Here is an 18,090-nt window from a genome sequence, read left to right on the forward strand (position 1 = left end):
GCTTAAAGTAGAATTATAAATGGCAAGCACTAATGTTGATACAGTTCCAGCATGCTGCTCAATGTCAGAAAACAGAATTTCTGGGAATTTCCATGTCTACATAGCCTCTTTTACCAACAATTACATCCAAAAATGTACACTTGCCTTCCAAGAGCTGTCTCCTGTATCCACTGATAACCTCTTTACCCATTAATCTTCGAATAACACGTTAAAGTATATGCATGATGTGAAGTCTGCGGTTTTAGCCCACAACACTGACAGACTGCTGTGTGCTCTCGCTCCTGGTTTAAATAAATATACAGATAGGAAAGATTTTAATGGAACCAAACCAAATGGATCTTTCTGCTTCTGATGTATCACTTCAACTAAATATCAAAATATATCAGAGGAATAAAGGCTAGGATCAAAAAACAAAATCTCAAAGAATGATCACATGTCAAACATTGCTGAGATTAGTTAAGGAATCACTTAGATTTATTGTAATAGCCCACAACACGTCGATCATTTTGCTCAATCTTGAATACTGGGATCAAAGGTTAAACATATAATATTACTTTTACTGGACAGGATAAAACCAAAAGCAAACACTGATCTTGATCCGGGTAGAGTATGGAAGCCGTTTTGCCAGGGTAATTTTTCTACGTTCCTTTTTTTATCTGTAAAAAAAAGGGTTTTGGCATGGGAACTTGTCAAAATGGAGTTTTAATACTTATTTTGGCCAACAAAACTTGTGCTCAGAGTTCATGAAGGAATTAAAACAAAAAACAAAAAAATAAATACTTTTAATCCTATTTAGAACATGTGGAAGTGGTGCACTTCGTCAGCCTCTTGTGGCAGAAATGATTATTACAAAAACAAACAAAAATTATTCTGACAAAAGAAAAAATTACTTTACAAATTTGATGGACAAAAAAAATAAGGAACTTGGAGCAGATTATCCTGGCGAACCCAGATCAGACATTGAAAATGGATCATCAGAATTTTTTTTCCACACTGGCCTCAATATCTTCTGTAGTCTAAATACAAAAAAGGAAATTAAAGAGAGAATTTTATGTAAACACGACTCAGCCTCTGAGATACATCTATGCAGCAATGTTCCCATGTCCTTGAACGTGACCCGTAACCCCGTCAGTCTTACGGCTGCTGTTTGTTTTTCTAACTGAATACACAAATGACGGGGAATACACTGCTGCACTAGATGGCTATCAAATTTTAAAACCAGATTTAATGTCTAAACACATTAGCTAACATCCCCAGTGTCCATTAATATGCACAGGCTAGGCTAGGTTTCCAGGAGGAAATATAATAAGTCTTTTCTTGGCATTGTTACAGGTCTCCTGACGATGCCGAGCCGACTCTGGAGGAAAGGGCGTTAGAACAGTCTGTGCGCTCAGTGGTTAGACAGCGTATGTGGTCTCCAAATAATGGATTGCAAATGTCTAAGGTTCTATTGAAATCCCCGCTGAGGTTCTGCATGTACTTTCACTTAGATGTAGCAGTTCCTTGTTTCCATCTTTCTGTTTTACTCTGCAAGAACTGCACCCCACATCCCGACCTTTGACTGAAACCCCATAGGTGCAAGCCTTACCTTCAATTTGGGGGTCACATTGCTTTTGGAACATCTCTCCACTCCTGAGTCTAAGAAAAAACATGAGAATGGAGATTAGACGATGAAGTTAAAGACAAGACAACAATTGTTTTGCTGAGGAAGGAAACCACGGCACTCAAGCTAGCAGTCAACTCGTGCAGATGCACTGCAATTTTAAGTTTTCACATGAATGTATGGCTCTTGCTACAGTCTGATGATCCACTCAGAGCCTCTCTAGATGCATCAGACAGAGCGCTGATCCAGTGGAGGGCTGGGGAGGCCTGACTGCGTGCAAATGGAAGAGACTCAAGAGACGTGCTGACTATGCATGAGTAATTGTCCGGCCACAAAAAGAGCTCCAAGAATCAGTGCTTCCCTTAAATAGCCACACTTCTACAGCCTTATTTTACAAGACTCCTGCTTTTTTTCCACAATGGAGACACTGAAGCTAAGCTTAAGCGAGAATACCATCAAGAGCTTAAAAGTTTGATGGACAACTCTGTGTGTGCATGGGGGGCTTGGCATTCATATGCTACCTCGCCAAGTTGTCTTACAGCCAAGAAACTAAAATTGGCCTCTTCAAAGTGCAAAACAATCATTCAAATATACATTCAGTTATTTTATTTTTTTTACATGTGAATAATATTTGGTGAACCACAAGGTGCGGGACACTGCTGTGGTTGGACTGACGATGGTTGGGAAACACAGGAGTTCACTCAGCAGAGGCTTTTAGGATAGTTAGAGGAATTCACTGGATCAAACTGGATTTATCCTGACAAAGCAGGAGTTTACTGAACTGGTTTGGATAACCTGAAGTGGGGCAGACTGCTTGCAGTTACATCTTGGAACTAGGGGTGGGAAGAAAATGGATTCACTTAAGTATCGTCATTTCTTCTTTTACGATTTTGGAGTAGACTTTTTTTAATGTTTGAATCGATATAATTTAAAATAATGATAGAAAATGAATGTGTGGTGGTGTAGTTGATATTATGGTGGTCCCCACAAATAAACGAATGAAGGGATTTATTGCAGTAGCTAAGATAAGAAAGATAATCCTTTTCATGGACATTTTCAGTGCAGCAAAAATCAATATTAACAAGGAATATAAAAATATTAACACTTTAAAAAATAAGAAGTCCACAACGCTTCAATAACTTGAATCTTGAATACTGGGATCACTTTGAAACAGGTTAAAGATTTAATATTCCTTTAACTGGGCAAAATAAAACCAAAAACAAACACTGCTTTTGATCCGAGTCAAGTATGTCTGAATCTGAATCTATATAATTCAAAATAACAATAGAAAGTCAATGTGGCGGAGTAGTTGATATTATGGTGGCCGGCACATATAAACCAATGTGGGGAAACACTGTAACTAGCTTGACGTGCAACTTCAAAAAGTATATACATTTTTCATTAAATCCATTGGACATTTTAATTTCCACTTTTCAGTTTATGTATGTGTAACTTTTTCCCATGGTTTAGTGAAGAAAAATCTAAATGAATCATATATTGAACCGAAATGCTTCAAAATACATATGGGATCATCACCCCAGTATCTTGATGAAAAGCAGCTCTTGAAGTAGACGTACTTCTCTGAGTGTAGCCTCCTCCTTGCTGCTGCTGTTCTTCCTTTTCTCTCCTGATCTGCTCTCTGATGAGCCTCTGTTCCTCCTCAAGCTGCCTGGAGCCTTCCTCTCTCAAACGGGCTATCTGGTAGAAACAGACAAAGACAATATGTGTTTTGAGTGACAGCAAATGCATTAAGCACTGATGTAATTCATTAACTGTAAGACTCCCTTTCTGCTGTTCTGTGCTTCCAGGAGAGTGTGCAGACGTCCTTATTTCTTGAGATGAGACAGAAGATGGAACAGTGCCACCTGCTGGTTACCTCCTCCCCCCAAGGCACATATTTACATGCATTAAGCACATGCCATGACTCACACTGGAAGCACGCAGAACATTTTTATTTATCACTGGCTTTCTGAACAAAGTGCATCAAGTCATGCAATATCATCTAATGGGTTTACTGATAATTATGACATGGCGATGAAAAAAACGCCTCTCTCGGATAGAGCCTTTGTTCTTGACCCAAGTCTTTGGAAGATTTCGACTCAATCAGAAGGGAGTATTTGACGAAAAACAGAAGAAAAAGCACCTGGGTGTGCTTCAGAATTTCCTGGATGCACTGGAATACCTTGTTCCTAGTACATTGCGGAGGCAAATTTCTAATTGTAATTTTCAACATCTTCTCGAGGCCACATCATGCACTACCATCTCCCATATGGTTTCTATAAATTCTCTTACCTCTTCTTCAAGTGTTCTTGTGATTTGCACCTCCTCCTGGCTCCGAGCTTCTGCTTGTTGCTCTCTGGTCTCCAAGTCTGTCATAAAAAATAAAAAATAAAAACATTTTCAAGTGCCCGTATCATGTTTTCATAGGAAGATCTTGCTAAAATAACTGATTATTTTCTTACAGCTGCTCTTGTTTAATATCATACTGGACAATACATACAGCAGTTAATCTTGGTATGTGTATGACTAAATAACTGATTTATTTACAATACAACCACAATAACCCTTATGATAAAATCAGAGCTTTCAGGTCTGATTTAGAAAAGGGACTCACCAAGCTTAATTTTCTTCCTCTTATCATCGAGCTTCCTGTTTCTTTCTTCTGCTTGTTTCTTGGCAGCACAGATCTTGTCATAGGCAGCCTGAAAACAGAATCGGCAAGAAGACACCAGGATGAATCATGGCCCTGGGTGAGAGTGTATCAGAAGCAACTGCAACAAGTTGAGAGTCATCAGCAGTCTGACCTTGGCAGCAGCATCAGTTAGAATCTCGAGAGCCTGGGACAACTGGTGGAAGAGCTCCACTGGAAGACAGGAGACAAGAGAAGGGAAACAATTAAAAATTCTGCTAGAGAATACACAAAAAAACACTAACTTTACTTTTTCTTTAAAAAGCTAAAATTTTACAGCTGGAAACCATTTTACCGTGACCTTGACCTTTAACCTCCAAAATCTAATCAGTACATCCTTCAGTTTAATTTTGACTGAATTCCTTCCAGGCATTTCAGAGATATCTTGTTCGTGAGAATGGGACAGACAAACAACCTGAAAACCGACTGTCACCTTAGCTGAGGCATAAAAATTTAAATTATTTTATAAAAAGATAGAACACACAATCTTTGTGTGTATGCGTGTATTAACATGATTTTTATGTTAGAAATCTGCGAGTTGCTTTCATAAAATATTGTTTCACCTTTCTTAATAAGATGGAGAAGCTTGGTAGTGTCAACAAAAGGATGGTGGGTGCGACATGAAAAATAAGAGCATGACATCTACGATGGGGGGCTTATACCAAAAGAGGCATTATGTCCTTAATATGATACCTTTAAGCTAAAGTGAAATATTTTATGCTTTGAAAAGGTGTTGCTAGTCTCACGAAACCTGTTTCCTCTAATGACACAAACATGCATTCCCACACAAACCCTTGGCTTCTCCATCCATCTTCCATTAGAGCACCTCGAGGGGCCGCTGCCACAATCACCCCTACCACACAATACTCCACCTCCCCAGTTGTCATCTAACACACACACACACACACAGAGAGAGGGAGACCACAATCCCACTCTCCATCATACGACCGCCACACTGCTGCACTGTACTAGCAGGGCTTAATCATTCACTGATGGGAGGCCTAACCGACCGATACGGTTACTTCCTTTGGGGACTGGCAGTGCACACTAACAGGAGGCTCTGGAGAACATGCTGCCAGCAGAGGCGCTCAGGTTACCTACACGCATATAATGGACTAGAATGAAATCCAACTGGGAGAGACCTGCCGTGCCCACTAGGCAGGTCAGATCGTCACAACATGGGGGGTTGAGGAAAGTGAGGAAATAGCGGGGAGGTGTCTTCAGTTAGTAAGGAATCATGACCCCCAAGTCACCCCTTACATGCACACAACCTTCCCCTGAGGAGCAGCAAATCCCAAGACTTGCTCCGCTCTCGTGCGATAGAGACAAAGTCTGTCCATGTGCGGGTTCAAGTGTTGAGGCCCTCCAAACCACTTCTTTTCCATTTCTGGGAAACCGACCCCCTGCTTTTGTATTATCCCTCTCAACCCCCCAAAACCCAACCAATTTCCCAGTTTTTTTTCCTGACATAATCAGGAATTGTCTGAACCATCCAGCAACCACATAAACCTCACTTGAAAACATGCCTCATGACCAGTCTTTTGTCCAAGGTGCCTCCCCCCCCATCCGACGAAAAGCTACATTGAGATTTCCTTGCCTAATTGTTGACATGCTGGTTGGCAACAGGCCACGGAAGGACTCAAGCCAAAGAGTGTGGAAACGACGGTGGTGGTGGTGCTGCTGGTGGTGTTTGGCTGGTCCTGTCTGGCTAGAATACTGGTGGGAGAGACATGCGCTGGTTAGACGTCCCACAGAGTGCTGTGGCTAGGCTGTCTGGCAGGGTACTTGCTGAGAGCGCTATTCTAGAGCATTCTTTTTTGGATGTGGAGCTTGATGGCTGCTCGATCACACGATTAACCCTAATTCTTCAGAAAACAATGCAGAAGTTGCATTAGTTGCATAAGTAGTTGTTTAACTTTTGTTCCAGTTGTCCTGGGTGACTTACAAGAGGTCTGTGGATCAGAACGGGGACATGGTGAAGAGAAACAAACACATAAACTGGCTCACTCACCTGCTTTCGGGTTGTCTGGGTTCTTGTCTGGATGGCATGTCAAGGCTTTCTGTCGATAAGCTTTCTTGATCTAAGAGAAAAACAGAAGAACCCCTTGAGTTATGTAGAGTGGAAAATGTTGATTAGAACACAAAGAGAACCAATCATCCACTTAAGCACGGATTTTGGCCATGTGAAAGTGAAATTCTTACTCTCAGGACCAATTATCTTTATCCTGTCGTCCTTGGCCCAGAAAACCAAAGTCAGAATAAAAAATGAGGGTCCCATTGAGATAATGGCACAAAAGCCTGACATGGGGGTGAAATGTGGTCTGCATTTAAATAAAAATCAGGGATTGTATTGTTTGGATCAAATCAACACCTGAGCCGATCCTCTGCTTCATGTCCTTTTGACATGTTGTTAATGGAATCTAACCACCTCGGCACACAAGTCCACAGCGAATTACCAGCGCAAGAACCCCAAACTATTCTCAGGCCCATTGCCAGCGTGCAAGATAAATGTAGCCCGAGTTGCAGCCGAGTATAAATCTATCTTTATTCAAACTTTTCAAAAAATGTTACAATAACATACACAAACAGAGTGCCATTGTCTATAACAAATCTGAGAAGGCCGCCATTACTATCTTAGGCAGGTAGCCAAAACTTTTGGGGGGTTCAGAGAACCAAAGTGGAAAAACTAAACAATACTTTGGAGTATTGTAATGTCATATGAGGTTTTAGTTATAACTGATTTTTTAACTCTGGGTCATTGCTTGGAATGTTAACCATTCATTGGTCCTTCAAGGGACCAGTTAATGACAAGGTGGTTTTCATTAGATCTCTGCTCCTCTGGAGGAAGAAGGGAAGCAGGAAAACTTTCCATGGAGACCAGAGGGGGCTGTAGAGTGCGGCACTGAAGCGTTCGGTACACAACACATGCTCATATATATGCTTTGCATGCTAAGGACTTGGCACATAAACCCTCCATATATCCAAGCTCAGACACAAGCACACACACTGACATAGACTTTCTCACCAGTCTTAATCAGCGATGCCAACATTCTGCAGGTTTTCACCCCCCCTCCCCTTTGTGCAAATCAATCTCCTGCCAGTATGCTACGGGCCACAGAATTTGGGAGCTCCTTCCTTCATGTCTGGGAAACGTTTGCATTGGACGCCTTGTCCTCTGGCATATGCAGTGTTTCCCTGTGTGTTGTTTTGCACAATTTTATCTCTAGAATGCACGCCAAAACATACAGAGCTGACCTTACTGGGGGAGAAAACCAAAGTCAACTCTGAGGGAACTGAGCAGAATGGTGTAATCCATCAGTACAACAACAACTCCAATGAGTCTCCATGGCAGTCAACTAAGCACAATAGGATGGATGCCCACTGTCCAAGGTACAAGAGCAAAGACTCCACATGATTACATAAAAGCCTCCAGTGAACCTTCTGGAGCTTATCTTTGCTCAGACAGCTCCAAAATATCACAAGTCCTTTCTTCTCTCTCTTAGCCAACACCAGATTCATTCTCGTTATAGGTCCAAGAGTAGCTGGTTCATTGAGAGGGCTTTGAAAGACTAGACATCATTAAGAGATATTTAGTCCTGCTGCTTGGTACACAGAGCTTTCCTACAGATCGAGACTGACACACAGGGCTTTGCACCGGAGCTAAACACATATGCCTGTTTACATAAGACTACTTCCCCTTTTAAGCCTCCTTCTGTCTGTTTCTCCTTTTTGATTTATTTTCTTTTTGCTCACTATCATTGCTTTGTCCAAGTTTCTCCTAAGACTTTTGGGAAGGTACAAGAAAGGAAAGGAAAACGTAAAAAAAAGTTCAAATGAATCCTCATTCATCCATATAAAGGTATGCATTTGAATACAATGCTGTTACTCTCTTGGACCAAGATGAAGCAAAAATACAAGAATGCCCCATATGCTAGCCAGTACATCCTGAGTAATGTGTATGTAGGTAGTGATAACAGTTGGAGAACTCCTTGCGTAAGACCTGAGCCTGTGCTTTGACAACACATGGACAAAAAAATTCTGTGGACATTTTTTCTGACCTTTTCTAAATGCATGTTCTTGCTTTCTTGTTTTCCAACACAGTGGGCAGTTATTTTGTTGTTTTTTAGTGTTGTCAGAGAGGTAATGAAGTTAAAGTGCAGGTTAATACAAAAGGGCTGCACTACATTACCTCACAGCAATAATGCAATTTTGACAAGACATGCTGGTTGTGTCAAAAATGCATTATTGCAATCTAATGCATTACACAGGCAAGAACATGACCAAAGGGTGAAACCAATGGAGCTCTAAAACAGAGTAACACAGTAGAGGGGGCTAAAACATGGTCTATGGTCCTTTAAGGGCTCATGCCGTGTCCTCAGCTCACACTCACTCTACTTCTCATGTCCATCATCACCTGCAGCCAGCTGACAAGATAAACACATCCCCTCATCTGCTGTAAACATAGCACATGTTTGACATTGTCAAGAAAAAGTCTGGCCTGCTGAGCTGTTTGACAAGTACAACCTGTCATCATTGATGCTGTTCTGGTGTACAGCAGCCGTGTTGCACTTCATCACCTTTGTTTCACTGTTTAAGATCTATTCAACACACTTACTTCTCTACATTTCAGTTAATTATCCTTCCTCCTTTTCTCCTCTTCCTTTCTTTTCCCTTTCACTCCCTCAAGCATCCTTCACAATATCTTGTCTCGACTGTGTCTCCAGTACTGTTTTGTTAAATAATACATGATTACTCCCATCAATGCCCTAACACGCAACCCTAATTGATGCTGGAAGACCCTGAAGCCCTTTGGTCGTACAAACTAGAAGCCAAAGCGGGCCAACTTTTGAAGAGGTTAGCACATGTGTGGATAAGAGCTCTCAGATCAAGTGGCATCTTCCTAAAGGACTAATCCCGTCAATTACTGTCGCAATTATCTTCGTGCAGTTCACCATGACTTTTTCCGATTGGCTCCTGAATCAATTATGAGTAAGACCATGTGAAGAGAAAACCAGAAGAATTCCTGGGCTGAAACCAAATGCTGTCCCTTGTGCTTAGAGATGAGCAACAATGTTTGTATTTAATTCTGTGCATCTTCTATCTCTTGCAGTTTCAAATGCCCATTTTCCTTGTCTCATGTGCAAAAAAAGAGTTTCTTGAATTTGTTTCCCATGTCTCAGTTTCCAGAAAGAAAAACCAAGAAATGGATCATTCAGTGGCAGGCCAACAGTAGCCTAATGGTTAGTGCCTGGCGAAAAGCAGACTCTCAGTGCCTCCCTGATCCCTGCCTGCCACAGTCTTAACTGCATGCCCACATCTTGTCCACATTACACCAGTCTTTGGTGCCAATTATAGTTGACAAACTGGTCCGAGTGCAGCCTCAGTGCAGCCCTGGTAGGGCCCCGAGCCTGTGTTGCTGATTAGCTGCCTGATCTGCCATGGGGCCATCCTCCTTAATTACAACGCTCAGCTATTTACGGGACATTATCAGCTGAAGGAAAATAATAACAGGCACAACAGGGAACAGGAAAAGGAAGAGGAGCAAGGACAGGGGCAAAGAGGACATGCACAGGTAAAGAGAGAGCAAAAAGAAGAAAAATTAGATCTGAAGAGAAACTGTGAGACACTGTGGTTAACTTTCCTCCAGTAACTCAGTATTATCCTATATTAACTCTGCAACTAATGAGTATTTTCATTATCGATGAATCTGACGATTATATTCTTGATTATCAATGAACAGGTTGGTCTATAAACTGTCAATAAACAGTGAAAAATGTCCATCCCAGTTTCTAAAAGTCAGTTTTACTCAGTTTAATATGATATAAAACCAAGAAGAGAGGGGAAATCTTCATATTGAGAGGCTGAAAACACCATCTTCTGCAATTTTTACATGAAAATTTACTTTACAAATTAATCGTTTATCAATAAAATCAAATAGTTGGCAACTTTTTCTCGACCAACTAATTGATTAGTCGACTCATTGTTGCAACTCTAATATTCATTTTTAATGGAATGAAGATGAAATGATCATTTTGTGATGTCTTAATTAAAAAGTGTTGACTTTATCTATAACATATTTCAAAAGGTTTGTCTGGTATAATATCTGTTTAACTGTGGAACGCAGATAAATGCACGAAACAAGAGTCGCCCAAGCATTTTGTCTGATGTTGAAAGTTCCGAAATACCAGGTTGCATCACTGATGATGTGCCCCAGACAGTGTATCGCACAACGCAATAATAACATTAGTCTACCAGCCCTGACTCAGCAGTCACTCAAAGAAGAAACTCCTTGAGAGCAATGAGTTTGCAGTGTAATGCAACCACCTGGCCTTGGATGCCCTATATGGAAGCAAATCCTCCAGGTAAGAAGTTTGTGTAAACACTGCAACACATCAGGTACACTACAATTTGAGTGGCTGGGAAAAAGAATCCCTCAGAAATGTTGTGTGGTCTTGGCTGTTGACATTGTCTCACCAAGCAATCTGTGGTAGGTAGAACACACACTTACACAATTATTACCTAAAGCCCTGCTGATATGCATGAGCATAACTCTTTAAGTGGTGGATAGCCTTCAGCAACAGCCTCTCTCAGCACAAAGAGGATAAAGCAAACACCAGTCATCAACAGCAGTGATAACAGAAAAAGATGCTAAATAGAACCAGGAGGAGATGCCAAATGCTACATCAAGACAATGTTTTACAAGCTGTGGTAATCCCACATAAACAGGCTCTGGGATGAGCTTCTTTCCCTCTCTCTGTGATAAACAACATGCCTAATAGTGGTGGTTAAGCGGCGGGTAAAACAACAAGTATAAGTAGCCCATCTGATGACATCTGTCTTCACAAACTTGATTGATTTTTGAGCCCCCCCAGACTCAATGCACTACACACACACACAAACCCTCACTATCGCTCTAGAACATCAGCAGACCTCACAGAACCAGCTTTCAGCATTTTGGAGTCTAAATTCTACCCAAGCCACAACCGCTGACTTCCTCCAGGATAATCCTCTCGGGAGGACAGGACTTTGAAATCCAATTAAGAAATTAACTTCTTCCCTTGTTTGGCTGCAATTTTAATATCCCTTTGTGCTTGTGGATTCTAGAAGCTGGAAAGTGTGAGGAAAGGTGGTCATAGTGAAAAGCATAGACTGTATAAATAATAGACGTAGTGTGACCGTGACGTCACCCATTGGTTTGTAGACTGCCCGTTTGAGGCATCGAGATCAGCATTAAACTCTTCGCCATCTTGTGTCGCCATCTTGTTTCCGATATGGGGAGCAGACCATATTTGGACTGTGGAGGAGCGAGAGTTATATGACGACACTGACTACACGCCTCTCTACACCCGCAACCTGACTGAGAGAAGCCGCTGCTAATTCATGTTAGCATTAACTGTAGCATTAACTGGGGTGGGTCATTTTGGCTAGCAAAAAACAAAAATAAAATGTACGTCACTTACAGAAGAAAAATGCAGCGACTCCTTGGAGTGTCTGTTAGTCCAACCAAACGCTGAACAAGACCTTTTTACTGAACAAAACGTTGAGATAAACAGTCATTAAGTGAAAATACAGTGAAAGGGTCAAAGTTATGAGACCAAACCGGTAAACGTTCTATTTAAAAAATACATATATAAAACTGTATTGACATGTTGCCGACTTGCCGTGGATACGCATTGTTCTGCTTCTCTTCTGATGACGACTCGCCTTGTTAGTGACCTGTCAATCAAAGCTAGCCACGCCCCAAATCATTCTATTATTTTTCTTCTATTTTCTTCTAAATAGGACCATTATGTACACTATTAACATCAACCTGTCTTGAAGATTTTTTTACTAGCGATTGAGACCATAGTGGTATGCTTAAAAAAAATTCTGAGGTAATAAATTAAGTGAGAAGTTTTCTCATTTTGCATTGAAATGAATGGACCAAAATGCTTTTGCAACCTTCGCCAGCACCGCCTGCTGGAATTTTTGGTAGAATGCAGCTTAAGGCATTTCCTGGTTTGCCTCACTGCTCAGACCCGGAGGTTGCCGCCTGGTGAAAGGCAGGATTCAGGACATCATGATGAATGAAATGTACAGGAGTTCATTCAAAATCTGAACTGGCACATAATGTAATTCAGGCAAAATTCTGCTTGTGGTGTGCAGAGGGGAGAAAACAGGCCTAAGCTTTTGCAAATAAACTGTCCATTGTAAAACAAGCTTTCCAAGATATTCCAAGCTTTAATATGATCGGATAAACTGGTTTGGTTTTAGACAGAAAGACTTTATATCAAGTTAGCACACTCAAAACCATGAATAAATTTCACTTACATTCTGGCAATATTGATAAAAGGTAATAACCTGCTTCTCATGGCCAGTTCTGATAAGACAGGTGATAATTCCACATTTTTGTATTTTCAAAAAAGTATATAACCTGTAGTTTATGCAGACCTGAGGGTAAGAAAGGCTGAGATTTAGTGACCAAAGATGGGTGATTAAATATTTCATAACACGAACATACTTTGGCTTTTGGAAAGAGAGGTGGCTGGTTGCTCGATGTACAAGACCGTAGATCTATCAAGTATCAGGTGCTCTTGGAAAAGCAGAGAAGAATGCAGATGAAACTGGAACGCCTCCAGATACTCCACAGTATTGAAAAATATAATAACATATCTGTTATGTTTGCATATGCCTGCCGCTAGGTGTTAGTGTTTAGAACCTATGGGCACACGTATGTGCACATATATTGATATTTATTTACAATTTAAGCAATTTTATCTCAGAGTATTTTATTGATTTAATTATCCTAAATGTGTCCCACCTGCCATGTTGATATTTGGGTGATCAATGTGTTTTTGTCTTTGCAACCACTGCAAAAATCAATTTATCATTTTAAAAGGTTGCCAAAAAAGCACAATGTATTGTAGAAAGAAACTGTAAAAACAGGCAATTATCATGGGGATTTGAACTTGTTAACGGTCCTTGAAAAGATCATAAGGAACGAAAATTTCTGTAAGAAAAAGTAACCAAAACAAATTGTGATTTTTCTGTAGAAATCGGTAATAAACTGTAATAAACTGCTTGGAAAAACTAGATACAGTTAAAAACATTCAATTCTGCGCTCTTCTGTGCAACTAGGGAGCCATGATTGATTCTGCTGAGACGAACAGTCACGTGACAAATACTCACTGAAAATCTGTTTACAGAGAGCAGAGAGGAGAGGACAGGAGAGGTTGCAAGTAGGGGTTGTAAAAATGCAAATACTTCATTATAAAAAGCAGAGACCCTTTTTTTCAATATTTGTGACATTTCTGGGCACTTGGATAAGTGTTGTGTGTATATATACATATATATATATATATATATATATAAATAAGTTTATATACAATATATATATACAATGAATATATTCCTGGGGTTCAGAGGGTTGAGAAACATTTTAAAGAAAAACTTATTTTTGTTTGCTGTTTTTCTGTTTTATATAATTGTAATGTAAATTTATATGGGGGTTTTGGGTATTGGTCATACACAACAAACAATTTGATGATCTCTTTGGGTTGTCATCAATTGTGACTGGTATTTTTCACCTAATTTGACATTTCATAAGACAACAGATCAATACGTGTTGTGGAGAAAAAAAATGCCTGATTAACTGATCATTCAAATTAGTTGCAGCTCTAAGGTTTATGGTTTATATCCACCCTTATTCAGAACGTGATGTCAATTTTGAGTTACATTATGAATATGATACCAGAGACTTAACTGGTGCAACACCGCCACCTAGTGGCCTTTTCGGTGTATCACAACTTTGCGATTTAGCCGGTAGCAGCTATGACCGTCTTTTGCTACTTGGGTCTCACTTAACTGGGAAATTTAGTCCTTGCTTTTCTTACTTTGTGCCCCCACCCCCAACCCCCCCAAAAATGGTTTCAATAAATGCTATTGATGCGTTATTATACAAGCATATATAATACAAGCACACACACTTTTACTAGCTCCATGCTAGCAAGCTAGCATAGCCTCCCAGGCAAAAAACAGTGTCTTCTTGATCAAATAAGAAGACACTGAGATGTAAAGTTGCTTAGCTAACACCCACAAACAAACTGTGTGCCAAACACCCTCCCACCTGTAAAGTTTTAATCTATTTAGCTAAGTAGCTTAAAAGCCAGCTTGTAAACACACCTCTTTCGATGTTGCAGTGATTTCAATGCCGAGTAAACCATACAGGTCCATCTGTAGGATATCCTTGGCCTTTCCGGACATTTCTGCCAGCAACAAGCAACGGTACCAACACAGAAAAATAAGAAATGTAAACGCAATGTTAACGTTTAGCTAATGCAAACGGTTTGTTGTTGCTCCTGTTCCAGGCAGCATGTATTTGACGTCTTCGGTGCGCGCTGCGACCTGGGAAGTGTAGTTTGTTTTTGCTGCTGTTCTGATCTGCTAAGATTTTAGGCATATTTATTTTAGCAAATTGCATTGAAATAGGTTTTATACGTCTTAAACCCTTTTTAACCTCGTAGTTTTTTCATCTTTGTTCCTGTTTCACTGTACGGTACGTTTCAAATGTATTCCAGGTGTAAAATTGTTTTATATTATGTTTAATCTCTGCTGTTAGAGTTCCAGCAGAGTTCAGCAGCAGAGTTCCAGCCAGCATTTTCTCAGGCTCCTTCAAATGTGTACATTAAAGACTTGTGACATTTTATACTTGAACAATAATCTGCTCTCTCTCTCTCTCTCTATATATATATATATATATATATATAATATGATAAACCAATAACAGCATCAATATAGCATTAGTCTAAAAATAAAACCATCAGGTTGTGCAGGTGTACGCCTTTGTTTTTATTTTGGGCATCCGGGCTCACCTTTGTTTGCATTTGGATCCTGTTGTAGACCGCATAAGTCTTCGGTTTTATGTAAATAATTCAACATGACGACACCTTGTGTCCATTGTATAATGCAAACAGAAAACTGAGAGCTACTTTTTTCATTTGTGTGGGGCTTTTTTGTTGTAGCTTTATTTTGAATATGGCTGTTCTGGGATAGTTTCAGATTGTATGCATATGTGGTGTTCAAAGTGCAATCCATGAACTCTTGTGTGGTTTTTATTAATTACCCAGGGATCACCAGTAAGATGAGACATGCTTTGTTGAATACTTATAACAATATTGCTTCACTTTGGTGGTATTTCCCTTAAGGGTCTTTCTTTCTAGTGTTTTTAAAATTAATTTTAATTTAATAAGCCTAATGGATGTTCCAAAAGAGTATGAACTGGTGTTTTTGTTTTCCTGAAATGAGAGTGTCTGTGCTTTAGTGATAAGCAGCCCCTGCTGCAGCATTTCCTTTCGGCAGTGTATCTATGGTGATGCAGAGTCAGGAACATGTCAGGACATGTTGCTACTTTTCTGAAAAATACATATCAAAAGTTTTTAAGCCTTTGAAGTTTTGGGCTATTTTGTCTGTTTTTTAAAATACTTTTCATCCTACCACTGTTTACCACACCATGTTGGTATATTTTTTTCTTTTATCACCTATATGACCTAATTCTAATTGAGATAATTCTTTTTTCACTTTGAATTACTGGATCAACATTTTTAACCCAAAAATCACAAGTGTTTTTTCACTTTCAAAACACAAGCATAGTCAATGGACATTTTTAAATGTTGGTGACAAATATAACATATGAAAAGTAAAATGAGGAATACATCTGGTTCTATGTTTTTATACTAAATATATTTGACCTTATCTTCGGTTTTAAGCTAAAGCTGACAACAGAGCTTGTTGGTGCTTCATTTTTATGTTGTGATGTCATGAAGAAGTCATGTGATTGGGTCATGTCAGCGTGATCAGTGACTCCAGAGGGTTAAATAACTACATGATTTTCAAAACTTACTACAGGGTGCTTAAAAGGTTTATCTTCTCTTGAAGAGCTGTGTTACAGCCTCTGAGTTTGTTCTGCCTTTTGTGTTATTTTGACCCTCTTCCAGGATGCGGTGGACAAACACAGTGTTAGTAAATCCTGTATGACACACCCTTACAGGGTAGAGGTCCACATGGTAAACGGTTTCTCAGTGGGATAATTAGGTTCAGTTTGTTCTGATAAATAATCTGGTGTAAATCACTGAAAAATGTAAATTATGTTGAATTTAAATTATTGGCAGCTTGATTCCAACTGGGCTTCATGATCCTGTTCAACTAGCTCAGCAAGAGAGATGTGGACTTTGATGAGTGCATTATATTTGCTCAATAGCTTTTGTTGCTCTGTTTGAACAAAGTAGTCTCTATAGCCATTATTTTCACTGTGTGACAGGCTGTAAATGCAGCTATCATGCATTTTCTTTGGTGTTGTAACTTGAGTACCTGTGCTGCTGATTTCACAGTGGTCTCCCTGATAGAAGTCCCGTTTTCCCCAGGAAAAACAAAACATCTTACAGTGATGACAATCCGGCTCAGGGGACCTAAAGAGGTGCAACAATACAATTAGAGTGTAGCTTCCTTTCTCTGAGGCAGTGAAACTCTAGCAAGCTAAATAGCCTCAAGTCACATGGGGGGATGAAACAGCACAAATTCTCAGCATAATAGATCCAAACAAAAGTCATTATTGTCATTCTGACAGTGGAGGCTGGTTAGATTCAAATACGGAATGAAAAAGTCTGTTGAAGATGTCTTTGTATTATGCAGGATTATGCACATGTACTAAACAGTGATAAAAGAATAATTAAAAGACACAACAACCACATGATCCCTGCTGCCTAATCCCAGCTTGCTTATCTTCCCTGCCCTTAATAAGGAAGCAAACATGCTCAAGGCAGTTATGAATCTCCTGGACTTTTTGTTCTTTCAGTGCTTTTAATAGTCACAGGAACATTTTGTACCTGTATGCTCGGCTGATATCTCACCCACCATTTTCATCAATAAAGTAGTGGATCAAAATGTACTATACGGAATAATCACTGAAGGCATGTAAACAAATCATAGAGGGAAGATGCATGTCTGTGTGTCTCTAGATTATGTCTGGTTCCTGGATTTGAATAATTCAAAAGGAAAATTTTTGCCTTAAAAAGTTAGTGTATGCAGTTCCACTGAGAGAGAAGAGGAGTATGGGTCTAGACCAATGGTTCCCAAATGGTGTGCGATGAGACAAGTTCAGGTGTGCCAACCATACACTATTAATGCAGTTTGACTCACAGCAGTGATGCCAAAATGAGTGGCTGCTACTGGCAGCAGGAGACCATCGTGTCCCCGTCATACCTAAATGTAATGAATGCTATTTTAAACACATGGTTAAAGTTGTCAAGCAGTCACAGGTTGTTTAGCTTTAGGCACAAAAAGAGTTAAATGGAGGTGCTGTGGCTCAGCTGATCTACATCACTTGCACCTGCTGAAACCACCAATAATGACCCATATGAGCCTTTGGTTAAAATGACCCATATCACAGAGCATTGAAAAAAAACAACCACATAATTATACATAAACATATTAAATTTCATTAAAATTGGCTACAAAACCACTGATCTAGGTAAATGAAAAAGTAAAAACTTTTCCTAGTAAGTCTTTATAGAAGGCAGTTTAAACAGTAAATAAATGCTGGAAGTTAAGTAGTTACGAGGTTGACTTGACTACTGGAAGTAATACTGAAGGAATAAGAATACAGGTGTGCCTTGAGATGTTGGCTTGCACTTTGGTGTGCCTCAGGCACAAAAAGTTTGCAAACCACTGGTCTAGACTGTAGAAAAGTGAAAATGCTTAACTAGAGCATGTTAAAATGGCCTATGCACACCCCAAGGTTGGACATTGTGTCTGCAGTTTTCAG

At 39.8% G+C, this 18,090-nt stretch overlaps 1 protein-coding gene across 1 annotated transcript in view; it reads right to left on the minus strand.

The window, feature by feature from the left end:
- dnajc17 (DnaJ (Hsp40) homolog, subfamily C, member 17) overlaps nt 1-14,655 on the minus strand; it is a 41,012-nt gene extending 26,357 nt beyond the window's left edge. The window contains exons 1-7 of the mRNA XM_059353957.1: nt 14,454-14,655; nt 6,304-6,373; nt 4,408-4,466; nt 4,218-4,305; nt 3,896-3,972; nt 3,181-3,301; nt 1,589-1,638 (exon numbers count right to left, since the gene is read on the minus strand). Of these exons, the coding sequence (XP_059209940.1) occupies nt 1,589-1,638; nt 3,181-3,301; nt 3,896-3,972; nt 4,218-4,305; nt 4,408-4,466; nt 6,304-6,373; nt 14,454-14,534 (546 nt within the window). The 5' untranslated portion in view covers nt 14,535-14,655. The remainder of the gene's footprint in view (nt 1-1,588; nt 1,639-3,180; nt 3,302-3,895; nt 3,973-4,217; nt 4,306-4,407; nt 4,467-6,303; nt 6,374-14,453) is intronic.
- Between the last annotated feature and the right edge of the window lie 3,435 nt (nt 14,656-18,090).

This window comes from Centropristis striata, chromosome 16 (assembly GCF_030273125.1).
Source record: "Centropristis striata isolate RG_2023a ecotype Rhode Island chromosome 16, C.striata_1.0, whole genome shotgun sequence".
Taxonomy (NCBI): Eukaryota; Metazoa; Chordata; class Actinopteri; order Perciformes; family Serranidae; genus Centropristis; species Centropristis striata.